At 55.0% G+C, this 17,161-nt stretch overlaps 1 protein-coding gene across 10 annotated transcripts in view; it reads left to right on the plus strand.

Annotated features, from left to right (window-relative positions):
- The window catches only part of FRMD4A (FERM domain containing 4A), a 592,045-nt gene that overhangs the window by 559,976 nt on the left and 14,908 nt on the right, over positions 1–17,161 (plus strand). For 9 of the 10 annotated variants that reach the window (XM_057304597.1, XM_057304598.1, XM_026479048.4 and 6 more), the window contains exons 17-22: positions 2,874–3,102; positions 5,428–5,484; positions 7,790–8,027; positions 8,827–8,994; positions 10,961–11,823; positions 13,861–13,957. In XM_057304597.1, coding sequence (XP_057160580.1) covers positions 2,874–3,102; positions 5,428–5,484; positions 7,790–8,027; positions 8,827–8,994; positions 10,961–11,823; positions 13,861–13,957 — 1,652 coding nt within the window. The remainder of the gene's footprint in view (positions 1–2,873; positions 3,103–5,427; positions 5,485–7,789; positions 8,028–8,826; positions 8,995–10,960; positions 11,824–13,860; positions 13,958–17,161) is intronic. The other variant, XM_044392196.3, reaches the window with a different exon arrangement.

Raw genomic sequence — 17,161 nt, forward strand, 5'->3', positions numbered from 1 at the left:
CTTCCCTTCTCCCTTTTAAGTTAGCTGCTCAGTGTGGGGCTCCCCTTGGTAGGATTCTTTAACTTGCATGAGTAAGCATTTTGATTTCTGTGGAAGTTGTTTGTCTAACATGATAGGCCTGTCACAAGTGGCTAAGTGAAGCTTGGGAGAATATCCCAGAGACACTCAGGTGTACCTGTCTTTTTAATGGCCTCCCAGCTCTTTGTTACTCAGAACCCAGCCTCGTGTGGGAGGAAACAACCAAAGGAGAAGGAAAACTCAGGTCATGCCCGCAGGCGCAGGGATGCCGTTGGCTGGGGAGAGACCGTAGGGTCTGCCCTCAGGGGCCTTCCGCTCCCCTTGCTGCTGACATTGCTGCTGGAGGATGAGCAAGATGCTGGGCCGCCCCGAGGTCATTTGCATTTGGGGGAACTGCTGTAACATCGCTCCTTCATCCCCCTTGACACGATATGTGGCTGGGGGCTGGAGAGTCCCTATTTGGGGAGGTGTGGGGACTTGGGTCTCCATCTGGTTAACAAGCTCTCCAGCCTCAGACCAAGAGAGATTTGAGGCCAGGCAAACCTTTAGGCCTCCAGGTCACGTCCAGGAAATGTCTTCCTGGATTGATTCTGAATGAAGGGACTAATTAAAATGCTATTGAACAAAAGGCTTACAAGAGCAGAAATCAAAGCCAAGGGGGAAGGGAGGGGAATGCTGTGTCCATGTTGAAATGTACAGTCTTAGAAAAGGGATTGAGAGAAGCCGGCATTCTTGTGTCACAGCTGCAGTGGGTGAGTGAGGGGTGAATTCCGGGGGGACGCAATGCCCTGCAGCTGGGGACCAGTCTGAGGCCGGCACTAGCAGGGCCCTGGGGGATGGGCAGACTCGCCAGGGGCTTCAGCCACGTCTAATGCTCTGCAGTTTTCCTCTTCTGGAAGAGGAACTTCACAATCCTTACATCTTGGAGCGGTTGCTAGGATTACACGCACTAGTGTGTGGGGAACACTTAGCTTGCTACTTGACACCTGCTTCGTGGTCAGTAACCGTGAGCTGCTGCGAGCGGAGAGGAGACAGCAGCAGCAGGGGCTGTGGGCAGGCAGAGCAGGGGTGAGGGTGAGGGGATTTAGGAGAGCGTCAGGTCAAGTACTTAGCAAATCCGCCTGTCACCAGGATTGCCTGAGGAACTTTGCTCTTATGCTGGACAGACAGCTGGACTAAACTTTGAAGAGCAGACCCCACCTCAGCGAGTGCCCCATTGTTCTGCCCACAGCCCCCAGTGCCTTCCCACCCGCACCTCCTTCCCACTCTCCAGTAAACGAGGCCTTTCCTTCCCTGAGAAGTCCGTGTGCACCCTGTCTTCCTTACCTGCCCCTGCATGTATTGGTCCACAGTTAGTGACAGGAAGCACCCCCGAGTCTGCATGAGCTGGTGCAGAGATCCTCTACGAAGGAGGGGCCCCCAGGCCCAGCTCTGTCGCTGCCTCTGGTTCTCCTGGGAACGCACTTGGCTTCCCTGTCCACACCACAAGCAGCCATCTGGACTGCCAGGGCCAGTGGCCTTGTGCGTGTCTGTTTCAGGAGTTCGAACTGATCCTGGGCTCCCACCCTCGGTCAGGTCCCGGGCCAGGGCCCTCCTCACCACCCGGGAACAGCTGCTTCTAGCGAAGCCTCACAGACCAGCCTTTGTCCTTGGTGACTTGTTTGTTTCGAGACCCCGGGCGGGAATCCATCTTCATGTTCCCCTCCCTCCGGAGAGCGAGTGCAGCCAGCATCCGAAGGACCTGGAAGGAAGTTATCATCTCCGAAGCAGCTCTGTGTAATCTCCGTGCTCCCCCCTCCTGGTCCCTGCTCCCCCCTCCCGGTCCCTGCTCCCCTCAGGCTTCAGGGGTTCAAACACAAGTGAATCCGGCTGAGAGTGCTGTGCCGAATGGAGGCTCCTGGCCATAATAATGGCCTTTATTATCCGGCCATTAACCGGGAAGATCAGCCCGTTCCCACAAACATGGCGATGGGCTCCCACGGTCCGTTCCGGTCAGGTTTTTGCAGCGAGGTGGGCAGCCTGCAGGCCGTCCCCGTTCATCTGCCCAGTCCTGGTGGCCACAGCCTCATTTCTCCTGGGACCAAAACTGTCTGAGGTCATATTCACCCATCGGCTCCTTCTGGCCAAAGGCAGGGGTGGAGGCCACAGGGAGGTGCCCGAGGGGAGATCGGAGAATGCCCTGAAGCCATCCCGGGAGTGGGGGCCAAGCTCCTCCGCCCTCCCGTCCATGCCTGGCAGCCCATCGCTGCTGCAAACGGGCAGGCGTGAGGACGGCTGGAGCCTGCAGAAAGGGCTTCCAAAAGAGATGCCAGTAAGTAGGGTATGTCCCACCACAAAGGGCTCAAAATACGCGAGACAGAGGGCATGTGGGAGCTCCCTGCTGCAAACCCGTAGAAGCCTGCTCTGGAAGTAATGGTGTATCGTCAGCCCAAGATGGCAAGGAGACACCAACCAGACAGGCTCTGGTTCCCACGAGGGTTTGGTCTTCGTGAAGCTTGCTGTGGAGAGCAAGGAGATGAAGCCAAGTGATCCCTGCCTCCAGTCTGCTGCAGGGAAGCTCTGCTTCTGGACGATGCTGCCCGTGCAGCTGCCAACACTTGTCTCCGGAGTGTAACGGGCCGAGGGTCTCGAACGTGGGAGTGCCCAGGGCCTGGCCACCGTAGATTTTAGGAAGGGGGCCATTGCAGGGTCAGACAAGGGTGGGGCTAGGTACAGGGAGTGCTGGTTTCCTAGTAGGAGAGTCTCCCAAAAAGGAGGGGCAGGGGCGGGGAGGAGGGTGCCTGGCTCCCTTAGAGGCTTGCTTAGCACTTAGCGTCCCCCGAAGTGTAAGCAAGCTCCATCTATCCCGCCCACAGGAGGCCGAGCTGGAACGCCTGGAACGAGAGTTTGCCATTCAGTCCCAGATTACAGAGGCCGCCCGCCGCCTCGCCAGTGACCCCAACGTCAGCAAAAAACTGAAGAAACAAAGGAAAACCTCTTATCTGAATGCACTGAAGAAGCTGCAGGAGATTGAAAATGCCATCAATGAGAACCGCATCAAGTCCGGGAAGAAACCCACTCAGCGGGCTTCCCTCATCATTGCCGGTCAGTGCTAAGCCCGTGCTCCGCAGGGGCCTCGGGAATGAACCCCAGCCCCGGGAGCGGGTCCAAGCTGGCTCCCAGGGGGACCTGAGCAAGCCACCTAACTACCCTGGGCCTTATCTTTTTCATTTTTACTACTTTTTTTTTTTTTGATTCATAAAGCAAAGCTAATAAGGCCTGATAGCAGATGAGAGCAATAAAGGTGCTCAGGTGCACAGAGGAGGGGCTTATACAAGTCAAGCCATCCTGAGCACTGCTTAGTGCCCCCCGGGAGAGCCTGCAGCCCTGAGCTACAGGCTTGTGCCCACTCTCACCAGCAGCTGGGCTGAGCTCACCGTGCCCGTTCAGTCTTGCTGGAGTTGTCCAGGCTCTGGACCCCCTCAGGCACCTGACCACCCTACTCACGTCTGGATGGCTGGGGTACACAGCAGGCCAGCACCCCCGCCGAGCCTCTGTCCTCAGACAGACTAGCTCCCAGGGCTCCTGTCCCAGAGCTGAAGCCAGGGAGGACGGGGCCGCCCCACTCTGACTGTCTAGACCCCTGAGCTCAGGTCAGCAGGGGTTAGGAATCTGGGTGATTCTATTTGGTAAACGCCAGAAGGAAATACTGCCAAGTCCACCAACACCATCAAGTCCCCCCGAAGAGTTACAGTCCTTTATTTCTATGTTTAGCAGACTCTTTAGAATATATGTCAAGTAATTCTTTCATAGTTTACACGTCGAAAACAGGTTTGTTCTAGGAAGACCAAAAGTGGCATAGAGGTTCCCAGAGGCTAGGGCAGGCGGAAGGGGGAGTTAGTATTTGATGGGTACAGGTTTTGTCTGGAAAAATGAAAAAGTTTGGGAGACGGATGGCGGTGACGGTTGCACAGCGATGCAAATACACCGAATTGTACGGCTCACAGTGGTTAAAGCGGTAAATGTGTATATTTTACCACAGTTATATATATTACATATGTAAATAATAGACGAAATATAATTGTGCTACCTTAAAATGTGGGCTTGCTAGGGAAGCCATGCTATACCGGAAACTCCAAGACACCAGAAGTCAAGGTTCTCTGTCCCCTAGTTGTTCACAGTCCGCCAAACAATACAAATAAAGTGACTTCCTAGTTGAGGAAAACGAGAGGCCGTAAAAAAAATCCGGAAATTTGAATAACTGTCTTTCCCCATCCTGCCCCCTCGCCCTTGGCCAAGACTTGTCCCTTCGTCACCCACTTCCGAACAGAGCTGCAGCCAGCCCTTGTCTGTATGATGTCTCTTTGGGGCCTCCTCATGGCCCTTGAAGGCCCTTGGGGAGTCACGGCTCTGCGGGAGAATCCAGCATGGTCACCAGAGCCCAGTATGGGGGGGCACCGCGGGGCCACACCTGTCCCTGGCCGGCCACAGAAGAGCCAGCTTCCCCAGCCTGCCCATGGAGGACTCTTCTGTGGGCCCCGCCTCCAGAGTCTGTGTTCAGATCTGTGTCTGTCCCCCCGGCACAGGGTCCCATCCAGGTTTGCAGCCATCTTTTTTTTTTTAACTGCTCAAGAGTATACCTTTTTATTGTGCTGTATTCTTGAAATGATGTTTCTGCTGTGCTTAAATTAGAGGGATAATTCCAGTTCTTCATAGTTCCTTAGCCTGGTGTTTTATTTCAAGAGCTAAAACTCTAAACTTGGAACTTAAGACCTGGACCTTTGGCTCCTTTTGCCGAGAGAGCAGAGCAGACAAACCACTCCTCCCTAGGTGGGCCTCAGTTTCCCCAGATGTTAAAGAGGGAGGATTATTTGGCTCCCTCTTGGGTGCGTCCTCATGGTTAACTACTATCTATAAAAATAAGCCTTGGAGAGAGAGAAGCTGTGCTTAGCAGCTTGTTTTCACTACTAATGACTTAAGAAGTTTATGGAGAAGACATTTATGGCCATAAGAGCAAAGCCAAGTTCCTCACCCTGGTTTCGCATGTGTGGAATAAAGAGCAGTTCGTATCCTTTGGTTCAGTTGGAACACGCCCTGAGATTGGGCTGGGACAATGATGTCGCTTAACCAGGCCAGGCGGCCTTTATCCTGGGTATTAAGCTACTCAGCACTGCCGGGTTGAGGGAAACAAGAGCGCAAACAGGCAGGCAGACACCGGGGCACAGCGCAGCATCAGGAGTAGGGGATGAGCCAGGGACCCACCCCAGGGACTGTCCAAAGAAATGCCAACCAGCATTTTGATTGTGTTCCATGCGCTCTTTCTGATCAGAAAGAGGAGGACGTGATGGTACTAAACGCATGATTTTTACAGAGAGGGCTTTGTCTGGGGAATGTGCGAGACTCATAGACTTTTGCTTTTTGTCTTCTCAGATGGAAATATTGCCAGTGAAGACAGTTCCCTCTCAGACGCCCTTGTGCTAGAGGATGGTAGGTTGTCTGTTTCCTGCTTCAGAACTCAGGCCCAGATCAGACAGGTCTTGAGCTGTGTGTCGTCGGGCACAGCTCGGTGGAAAGGCCAGAGCCAGGCTGAGGTGGCGGCTGAGTGCTCCGCTAGTGCCTCGTCCCCAGCACTCACCCGTGTGGTTGGGAGCGGGTGGGCACAGCGTCAGCTCATGTCTGTTGGAACTTGAGTGTCTCCTGTGGCCCAGAGGTAGGGGACGAGGTGAGAGACCGTGAACGCGTCCTGTGTTGCAGTTGCCAAAACCACATTTGTGACTAAACACCGTGGCAGTTGCCTTTTGAGTATTCATCATTTCTGGAGGAAAGATGTGGATTTTGGTTGGGTCACAAGTCAAAGATGGAAGCCTACTAGGAAAGCCTAGGGGTGGCAGGAAGAAAACCAGCCCTCCACGTCGTCCTGAGAAATAGTGAAGACGAAAGGGAAGACGTCCTTTTAGATTGCTGCTCAGGCCTTGAAACTGTCTTGCTCTTTTCCATTGACCTCTGAAAACCCAGCAGTCACCAGTGTATTTTCTTGGGAAATTCTTAGGAAAACAGAACCGATCCCCCATACCCCAGCCCACCTCCCACCCCAGCCCACCACCACCACCACACACAGGGGAAGAAAGAATTCCAGGCACAGGACCATCTCTGAGAATGCTCCTGCGGGTTTAAGCCATACTTGGAAGGCCAAGACATTAATGATATGGAAATACATTAAGTGGCAGTTAATTTTTTTTTGCCGTTTAGGGAAACCTCACGTGGGCAGTGCTAAGAGGCTGTTCAGACAGAAAACATAAAACAGGCTACCCAACACAGGGTCATGATCGTTGCGAGGCTGGTAATAGTGCTATTGATTGGGGAGAGGCTGGCAGGGTGTTTACCCGCGGTTTTGGCCCTGCTCTTAGCAATCAGGTCGTAATATTTTTATTGTCAGCTTCGTTACACGGGTGGGGGTGAGGTGAGGCTGCAGGGGGGGGCAGGGAGAGGTGTTTTGAGCATGGGAGATCCAGCCCTGCTTTTGGCCCCTGTGGACTGCAGTCTCTCCAAAGGAGGGAAATTGGACAATTTAGTGAGATTTCTTTGTAAGAGAAGAGTTGGGGGAGGTGCCTGTGTTGTTCGCTAACGTGGATGCCTCATTGGCCATTAGTCCCCGGACCCCCAGGTGCCCTGAGGGGCACTGCTGCCTCACCTGGACCCCCACTCCCACTGCAGTCTTGCCCCTTCTAGGGGCTCTTTCCTTTACTGATTTGAGGGGTGGACACACTGGATATCTCCCTCTCCCTTCACCCCTGCCTCGTCTCTCCTGCCTTGCCCGCTTTGAACCCTGCCAGCTGACTGGCTCTCAAACAGGATTTTCATCCTCACACATCCAGGCTTACGAAGTTGCAAAGTCCGCTTATGGCTTTCTGACCAAATCCCCATTCCTTAGCGGGAATCGAAGGCCCCCTGTCCGCTGGGGCACCCGGCTTGTCTCCGGGGGACAGCAGGTCAGCTGCACTAGCCCCTGAGAGCAGCCCCCCCCCCCCGCCTCCTCACCAGCCGCCGCCCCAGCTGGACGTGACCCTGGGCTCTGCCCTTCCTCCTCTCTGCCCGTCCGCTGCTGAATTCCCCCCAGCACATCAGGTGGGATAGATCGTGACTCCCCTGAAGGCAGGGAGCAACCTGCCATTCAGTTAATACCTGTAACCCGTCTCCTTCCTGAAGAGCCTAAGGCAGGTCCAAGAGGAAAATGTCCAGGAACACGTTAGAAGACGAGAGAGAGCTGAGGAAAGCGGAGGGTGGATCCCCAGAGCCACCAACAGACAATGACACTCCACATACGTACTTTCTTTCCTTTCTTCGAACCAGTATTTATTGAGCACCTGCTGTGTGCCATCATTCTAGGCACTGAGGCGGTAGAAGTGAACCAAACAGAACCCTCACAGAGCTAAAACTTCCCCACAGCAAATTAGACGCTTACTGTCTACCGAAAGACGACAGTATAATCAGGACTCCATTCTGCCGTGTGGTATGGAGCCATCCTTTGCCGTGGGTCTTTAATGGAACTCGGGCTTCGCTCGGTCTGTAGCAAATCCAGAGTGAAACTCCTCTCCCCGCTGAGTGCCGCTTGAGGTGTTGGTTTGGCTTGTTCTGGTTTGACCTGTCTCGGCAAGTGGGGAAGCCTTGGGGTGCTCTCACTGAGCACGCCCCCGTCTGGATGGCAGGGGTGGATGTGGGCGGGGGTGGGCAGGTCTGTCTGGGTCAGTGGGAGGGACCCTTGCTCAGTTCGTCTCTCTCCATCTCTGCGCAGAAGACTCTCAGGTCACCAGCACACTGTCCCCCTTACAGTCTCCTCACAAGGGACTCCCTCCTCGGCCACCGTCACACAACAGGCCCCCCCCTCCCCAGTCCCTGGAGGGACTCCGGCAGGTGCACTATCACCGCAATGACTACGACAAGTCCCCCATAAAGCCCAAAATGTGGAGTGAGTCCTCTTTGGATGAGCCTTACGAGAAGGTCAAGAAACGTTCCTCCCACGGCCATTCCAGGTGAGCCGGGTGAGGGAGGCCACAGGAGGTCACGGGAAAAAACAAAAAAAACAAAAAACAAAGACTGTCCCAAATAGCATGGACAAGTCGCAGAATCCCATGGGCTGATGGCCTCCTTCCCAGGGTGGCCTGTCCACAGTGCTGCTCTCACAGCGCCCTCTGCTGCTGACCCTGTCGAGGTGCAGCTCCGTCGTGCACAAGGAAAGGGGGTTTGGGGCTCACAGTGGGCACGTTGGCACAGGGTTAGAATGGTGTGCAATGACATGAGAGTTAAGGAAGTCTGGGGCAGCACTATGCATAGCAAGTGAGAGGCCACTTGTAGGAATCCCAAAGTGGCTCAGAACCTGCACCATGGTCCAACAGGATTCTGGAGCCAAACAGCTGTCATCTTAGCTGTGTGTTATCAGCTCATTACTCCGCTGATATTGCAGAGAGGGATTTTTGGAAGGCATTTTTGGTCCACTTCTCTGTTTTTCTCATTTCCTTTAATTATGCCCTTTAAAGCTCCCAGTGGCTGTCCAGACAGGTAAATATTGGTTGGAAAACAGAAACTGTGGTTGAGGGCAGGAACTACGCAGAACAAGGCTGAGGAGGGTGTTTGTCTCACACCACCATGGGGATCAGGGATGGGGACCCCCACCCACTCTGGGGTGATGGCGGAGTACCACAGTAGGAATCTGAGGGAGAGGTGGGGCGGTCCAGGGCAAGCTTTCCCGACATCAGCCCTGGCTAGGTGGCCCCCTGGGAAGAGGGACAGTTGTGTCTGGCAGTGACCAGCCTGGTGTCCTCTGGTTTGCAGCAGCCACAAGCGCTTTCCCAGCACAGGGAGCTGTGCCGAAGCCGGAGGGGGCAGCAACTCCCTGCAGAACAGCCCTGTCCGCAGCCTCCCCCCCTGGAACTCCCAGTCCAGCATGCCATCCACACCAGACCTCCGGGTCCGGAGTCCCCACTACGTTCATTCCACGAGGTGAGTGGACCAGGCCTTTGGGCCACTTCCTTCCCTACAGCAGACCTGCTTTTGTGAATCTTGGCATTGCTGGCCCCAAACTGGCCCAAAGAATTGGTGAACTAGGGTCAGGCCTGAACCAGCGAGGCAGGTTCTTGTTAAAGCAAAGCAGGATGAAACTCCGAGCTGGCAGCAGTCAGCCCATGTTAGCCACAAGGCCTGTTCTTATCCCAGTGGCTATGTCCAGTGGGTGCCAAGAGTCACCTGGAGAATCCCCAGGCTTCTGGATGCAATGGGCATGGAGGGAGCTTTCCTTTTTTTTTTTTTTTCTTTAAGATTTGTTTAAAGTAAGCAATCTCTACACCAGACGTGGGGCTTGAACTCACAACCCTGAGAAGAAGAGCCCTGTCCTCTACTGACTGAGCCAGCCAGGCACCCCATAGAGGGAGCTTTGCTAATCAACATGGAGGCAGGGCGGCGAGCCAGAGCAGGGAAGCCTCCTGCACCCAGAACAACCTTGCGCTGATGCGGGTGATCTTTATTCTGTAACCTTCACATAGCTTCCCACCGATGCCTCCCTTTATCCTGGACTTTTCAATGCCTCAAGGTGTAAATCCATTGTAGAGCAAAAGGAACACGCAAAAGTGAAGCTGTGAATCACACCTTCTTTTTCTGAAAAGAGGCAAAACCAAAGCCATCATTCCATTTTATCAAAAACTGATTGCCCAGGACTGTGGCTCAAAGGATGGATTTATATAGGATAAGATTGAGCTCTCCAGGCAAGATTGTCTCATTCATTCATTCACGCAACAAATATTTATCAAGTGCCTTTATCAGGTACCCCTGTAGGGGATAGAGCAGTGAACAGAACAGACCACAGTCCAGCTCTCAGTGGAGTGATATTTTAGCAGTGGGGAGTCACAAGAAAGAAAAATATATGTCAAGTGGTGATAAGCACAAAGAAGAAAAATGAACAGGGCAGGAGCCTACACAGTGGCAAGAAAGATTCTCTGTGAAGTGAAAGCATCAGGCACAGGGAAGTTCTCTTTAATAAGGTGACGTTTGAGCAGAGATGGGGGTGGATAGGGTAGCAAGTTCTGAGGCCATCTCGGGGAACGGGAGGGGGTCAAAGCGCAGAGGCAGGCCGGCACGTGGCATGTTCCCGGGAAGCCAGTATGGCCAGAGCAGATGATGGAGAGGGTGAGACCAGAGAGGAAACTGAGGACCGAGTCCTCGAGGGCCCCTCGCTGGGGACTTCACATTCTACCCTGAGTGACAGAACGGGAACTCACCTCTTCCTGTATTTGGCCAGTGGGGCCACCCTGAGTTTCACATGTATCCTAGCATTGTCCCCCGTGACAGAGATGGATGTTTATAGCGTGGACTCAAGGAGCCAAAGTAGTGGCGTGGTATTTGTACCAGTGTTGAGTGTTCCGTGCTCCAGCAGCCGTGCATTTTAGTCCCGAGGGAATGGAGACCCTTCTTGTGGGTTTCATAATAGTACTTGAACCCTGAAGCGCCCTCTGTAGACTGTTTTTTGATCTACAAAAAGGGGCATTTCATCTGATTTAACATAATACTAGAACAGGGATTCTTTTGGTTCTTTGTATTTATAGAACCCCTTTCCACCATTAAAGACAAAACGAAGAACAGTCCAGGCTACTGGCCTGTTTTTTCAGAGGACACCCTTCTGTGGGTGCTGCCTTCTGTCCCACGCCCACTCAGAATCAGGTATCGTGGGCGAGGCCCCGCTGGCCTCCCGGGATCTGCGGTCCCCTCTGGCCCCTTGTGTTCACCTGGTGTCAGCGGGGAGCCCCGTGAGCCCTAGGGCAGTCCTGCTTCTGCCCGGTCTCCTAGACCCCCGTTCGCTGGCAGCTTCCGGCTGGGCGTTCTGCCCTTTCCTGGGTCCGACGACGGCAGAGCCCGCTCCCCCCACCCCATACTCCCTGCCCCGGACGCCGCAGACCCACCCGCCGTCTCCCCGCAGGTCGGTGGACCTCAGCCCCACGCGGCTGCACAGCCTCGCCCTGCACTTTAGGCACCGGAGCGCCAGCTTGGAGTCCCAGGGCAAGCTCCTGGGCTCGGAGAACGACACGGGCAGCCCCGACTTCTACACCCCACGGACTCGTAGCAGCAACGGCTCGGACCCCATGGACGACTGCTCCTCCTGCACCAGCCACTCGAGCTCGGAGCACTACTACCCGGCGCAGATGAACGCCAACTACTCGACGCTGGCCGAGGACTCGCCGTCGAAGGCGCGCGCGCGGCAGCGGCAGCGGCAGCGGGCGGCGGGCGCGCTGGGCGCGGCGAACTCGGGCAGCATGCCCAACCTGGCGGCGCGCGGCGGCGGCGCGCACGGCGTCTACCTGCACAGCCAGAGCCAGCCGAGCTCGCAGTACCGCATCAAGGAGTACCCGCTGTACATCGAGGGCAGCGCCACGCCCGTGGTGGTGCGCAGCCTGGAGAGCGACCAGGAGGGCCACTACAGCGTCAAGGCGCAGTTCAAGACCTCCAACTCGTACACGGCGGGCGGCCTGTTCAGGGAGAGCTGGCGCGGCGGCGACGAGGGCGACGCGGGCCGCCTGACGCCGTCGCGCTCGCAGATCCTGCGGACTCCGTCGCTGGGCCGCGAGGGCGCCCACGACAAGGGCGCGGGTCGCGCCGCCGTCTCGGACGAGCTGCGCCAGTGGTACCAGCGCTCCACGGCCTCGCACAAGGAGCACAGCCGCCTGTCGCACACCAGCTCCACCTCCTCGGACAGCGGCTCCCAGTACAGCACCTCCTCCCAGAGCACCTTCGTGGCGCACAGCAGGGTCACCAGGATGCCCCAGATGTGCAAGGCCACGTCAGGTGAGGGGGGGGGGGTGCCGGGCACGCGCGCGGTCGCGGGGCCGGGACCTGGCGGCTTGTTTTCGGGGCTTCCGGGTTTGCTCAGAGAGCCTTAGTTCTAGAAACCTTGACGCCAGACAGGTGAGACTGGAGGCCTTTGGGGGGCCCCCTCCTTCACGCCCTCGGTTTTGCCCAGAGCGAAGACCTCAGAGAGGGTGGGACAGCGCTGGGTTAACTGGTCCCCATTTCGGCTTCCGAGGTCGGGGCGCAAACCGTCCCTCCAGCCACTTCTGGTAGGGACAGTCAGAGCAGCTCTGTGCAGACGGGTCTCGGCTTTAGCCATTGCAAGGTGCGCCTTTACCCTGGTGAAGAGACACTAGTTACAGACCCGAGTGGCCCCTTCCACAGGGACACTGGCTCTGGGCTTGGGCACCGTGTCCCCTGGGTCGGGCTGAGTGGCGGCTCCGGGGTGGAGACCAGAGCTCGACTGTTAGAGCTAAGTCCCAGCTGCTCCGGAGTTCCCAGCTCCGTGATGTTAGGAAGGTGACCAGAGGAATTTTTGTAAAGTGCTTTCAGTACTTGATACTCTATCTTAAAACCTTTCATGATCTAATTAAGGGTTACTTTTTATTCTTGTACTAAGAGCATTGAGTGGGGCCAGAATGGACACCACCACCCTTGGCTTCAGAAGCTACTTTCCCTTCTCAGTCCCTCTCTGGGAAAGAACAGTGGTGACAGGGCTCTCAGCACGCACAGAGGGGGACTGTGCGGCCAGGAGGCTCTGCTCAGACTGACCATAGGGAAAGAAAGGGGGAGGATGCTGAGATATATGATTTTTAAAAATAGAAAAAATGAGAGTAGCAAACAGAAGGAACTCTTGAGTCAGGATCCTACTTGTGATGGGAGAGAGTTAGGTGAGGGTAAAGATCGGGGGAAGGACAGAAGAGGGGGTTCACCTTTGGGGAACCATAAGGGATTCTTGGGACCTGGAATGATTGGGACAAAGAGGGAGGGACAGGCCGGTGTCCTGGGAGCACCAGGCCTCATGGCTCCTGCCTTCTGTCCCCGTTGACTCATTTGTTATGGCCCATCGACCAGATGACAAGTTCCAGAGATGAGAATAAAAGTGATTCAGGCAATCATGAGAGAACCATGGACTTGAGGTCCTCGAACCTTCTCCTATGTTCCTCCTTCACCTGTTACCTAAACCCAGGGAAATGTGCCCTGGACTCCCCGGGTGGATATTGAGAAGGAACGAATTACCCATCACCATTTAAAGAGCACGAGCCTCCGGAACCGCGTTAGAAGCAGCAGCCGGCTGATGGGCACAGGAGTGTTTCTGTTCTTTCAAAACTGTAGCGCTCTTGGCTCCCCTGACAGAGATTCGGAAACTCTTTGGGAGCATATGTTAGACAACAAATTGTAAGAAGCCGTGTCTGAGGTTTACCGATGAGAAAGATTCCATTCCCAGGAAAGCAGAGGATGCATTTAAGGAGGGTTTACTTACTAGTGAATTTCCCAGCTAGAAAAACCCTGCCCCCCTCGATAAACTCCTGGGCGTCAGATTTGGATGAGCTCTTCTAGAAAAGCCCTGTACCCTTGGAAGCGTCCTCAAGGGGTCAGTGACAAGCCTGAAACAAGGAGCAAGTGCTGAGCACCTTTCTGGAAGTTCTCTGTTCATAGCACCATTTTCACACTGGGGCCACATCTGAGGACGCCCAGAGGTCAGTCTCCCTGGTGTCCAGAGAAAGGGGCTCTTCCTGACTAGCCCCGCCCCGGTCTCCCTCCGAGCTCTGTGGGGCTTCAGATTTTCTGCCACAGTGGGGGCTGTCGCCGTCCCTGTGGCCACTTGCTAGTGCACAGCAGGACCTAGGGATCCCCAGGTCAGCTTGACTCAGAATGGAGCCGCATGCTTTGGGGGAGAAAATGGAATTGGCCAAACATGGGGGGAAAGGCAGGTATCTCCCCACTGTGACCCCACTATGGGGTCATAGCCAACATCTCCGGAAGGAAGCTTCTTCACCTGACCCCTGTCCCTTCTGCGTCACCTCTCTGCAGCTGCCTTACCTCAAAGCCAGAGAAGCTCAACACCGTCAAGTGAAATCGGAGCGACGCCCCCAAGCAGTCCCCACCATATCCTAACCTGGCAGACTGGGTGAGTCCCCCTTTTAGACCTCTTCCAGGCTCTACAATGATCCTCAGCGTTCCTTGTCAGTTAGGAAGGATTTAACAAGTGTAAGACCCTAGTGACAGAAGGGTTTATCAGCAAGAACACGAGTGTGTGTTCCTGGGAAACCTCTTCCTTCCCCAGGCAGCCGTGCGAACGCCGTTCCCTCCCCCGCGCTCCTTTGCACCGCCTTGGGACGGCCCGTGGTCTCGCTCTCCACGCTGGCGGTGGTCCCAGGAACGCGGGGAAGGCAGGTGCCCGAAGGCAGACCGCACCGCTTTGCTCACAGTTCCAGGCGGCATTTGATTTGGGGTCTGATTCTCTCAGGCCGACTTGTAGGGCCAGGCGACGGGGGTCGGGGAGAGCGGATCTGAGCTCCGCACGCCGGACCCCGGGCGGGCTTCACGCGCCCCTCAGGGTGTCCCCTCCCGGGAGGGGAGGAACCACGATGCTTCGCAGGCAGAGGGCAGGAGGCTCGGGGCCCGTCTCCGTCCTCGGCGGCCGCTCGTTGGTAACAAACACGGGGGATCGGGTACGGTTAGCTGTAGTGACCCCGGTCCGGCGGACACACGTAAGCTGCCGTCCGCACAACTCCTACCTCTCCTGTTGCTCCTCAGATGTCGCCTCTAGCTGATGTCCCGTTCTGTCGGGGACTGAGAGGTAAAGGGGCGAGGGATCCCTTGTTCATGCCCGTCTGCTGGAGCGTCGGTGGGCGGTCTGGGGAATGGGACAGCTGTGCGCGCCGAGTCCTCGGACAGCGGCGGGACCGGGCTTGGCTCCGCTGACTGCGTTTCCAGCTCCCGGGCCTGACAGACACGACTTTGTTTCTGGTCATGTATCTGCGGTGATTTTCAGGCCAGGCTTGAGGGGGCCTTGGTATGTGATGGGAGTGAAGGGGGGCTAATGCTTATTGAGTGCTGGCTGTGTACTCAAAGGCTGGGAGCTTTTTCTAACACGTATGAGTTCATCTCCCGCTCACGGTGGCCTCGCAGCGGTAACACACGGATCTTTGGGTTTGATAGACGAAGCGCAGGGAAAATCCGTGCCCTGCCCAGAGTCACGCGGCTGAATGAAGCAGCATTCTCTCACCTCTGGGGCCTTGTTTTTTTCTACCAGGCCGGTGGTTCTTACAGTGCTGTCCCCAGACCAGCAGCATGAGCATCCGTGGCCTGGGATCTTGTGAGAAATGCAGATTCTGGGGCCCATCCGTGACCTACTAAATTCGAAACTCGGGGGTGGGGCCGGGCAGTTGTGTTTGAACAGGACTCGGATGCCCTGCTGCCGCCGCCTCCATTGAATCAGAACCCGCAGTCCCAGCTGCAGGGATCTTGCGTCCACCCCCACTTCTTGGTCTGTCTTTGGGGCAGCAGCTACCCCCTCTGTCCTTATCCCAGATCATGACCCTCCCTTGCCTGCCAGCCGCACGCCAGCTGCATCTTGTGTGGTCGGGCAGCTGCGGCAAGGCCTCGGGCCCGAGCTGCACGAGATGAACTCATACAGGAAAGCCCAATCTGCTGTCTAGATGGCACCTCTAGGGGCCGAACCCTTCCACCCAAATAAGGACTTCAGATTTCAGGCTCTGTCTGGATCCCCCACATTTTCTGGATCAAGTCCAGTCTCCCCTGATCTGAATAGATGACTGACAGCAGGCCTGAAATGGGTAACCACCACCTCAACTGTCTACACGCTTGAGCTGGCCTTGAAACCTGGGTTTCACCACAGAGAGCTGGTGGGGACTCAGGACCAACGGGAAACCAACTGGAAACAGTTTTGGTCCTTGGAGTGAACCTTTTAACAGATTGGTGTGAATGATCATTAACAGCCAGTAACTATTCTCTGTGATGTGGACAGAAAATGGGAGATGGGTAAAAAGTGCCAAAGCCTGCCTGCCTCACAGACCTAACGGGTCTCCTGACTCACTGCTGGGGGCTGAAAGTTCTGCATGCTGGGATTATCTGTCACTAACGCTGGGGTGTGTGGTTAGCTGATCTCTCCAACGTATTAATAAGCTACTAATCATGTCTGTGTCAGTTCCTCTCTTTAACATGACCTCTCTTCTCTTCCTCCTCTGCTTTCCTTTGTTCAGAGAAGCAACAGAAAACTCACCCATTATGGATGGGTCTGAGTCTCCAACTCACCAAAGCACTGATGAATAGAGGTACCGTAAGGGAATGTGTGGTTCTCCTAGCCCTCCCCCTTCACTGCTCATGAGTTTGTGGTATCAGACTTGCTGCATGTATCCCCCCTGCCGAATCGTAATTTCCAGAAGGAAACTTCTGAGTGGCGTGGAAGCTGCTATTTTTATGTTTTATTTCTGGATATACACGTGGAGGTCTATTTATATGTACGTGTTCATAGCAGATGTTAGATGCTACTTCCCAGAAAAGACCTTTCCAGACTCTGTGTACATACTGGGTTAGTGACCATGGTTTAGCCCATGGGAAGAAGAGCGTCCTGTAGTTGACATGACAAAGCACCTCAAGCAGACCGAGTTGACCTAGTCACTGAAGGTCACCCATGATTTCATCCAGCGTGCCTGAGGGACACATGTATACTGTGCCAAATGCCCTGCCTTCCAAAATGCGGTCCGTCATCATTACCTGGGGCCTTGTTGGAAAGCTAGACTCCTGGGCCTAATGAATTTGAATCTGCATTTTAACGAGATCCCAGGATGAATCAAATGCACATTCAGATTTGCAAAGCACTGGTCTAGTGGGCAGAAAACCAGGAACAACATCTGGTCTGGTTCTGCTTTCCAGAGACCAGAATCTAACTGGCAGACAAGACATTGAGATTTAAATAGCATTTCAAGGGTCAACTAAAAAAAGATAAGGATACCATTCAGAAGTGGATAAAAAGTTGTAAGCTTATTCAGCCAAAAAATAGAACCCTATGTTCCAGGAACCACACTTGAGACCAGAGTTGCAAGAGTTCACATCCAAATCCACAGCTTGAAAAATCTAACAGGAGCCCCTACAAGGAGCGTAAGGAAGCGCAGGACGTACGTGTTTACTATTCTGAGACTTGAAAGCATTCCAAGGGGAGCGGGAGGCCTCTGGCTTCACGGAGATACCTCTTGAACCTGGCTTCCGCTGCTCGGGTGGGGTTGGGGGCGGGGGGCAGTTAGGGACGAGGAGAGGGGCCATTCCACGGGCAAAAACTGCGCCACAGGCGGGGCTGTTTGGTAAACAG

The sequence above is a fragment of the Ursus arctos genome, unplaced genomic scaffold (assembly GCF_023065955.2).
Source record: "Ursus arctos isolate Adak ecotype North America unplaced genomic scaffold, UrsArc2.0 scaffold_30, whole genome shotgun sequence".
NCBI lineage: Eukaryota > Metazoa > Chordata > Mammalia > Carnivora > Ursidae > Ursus > Ursus arctos.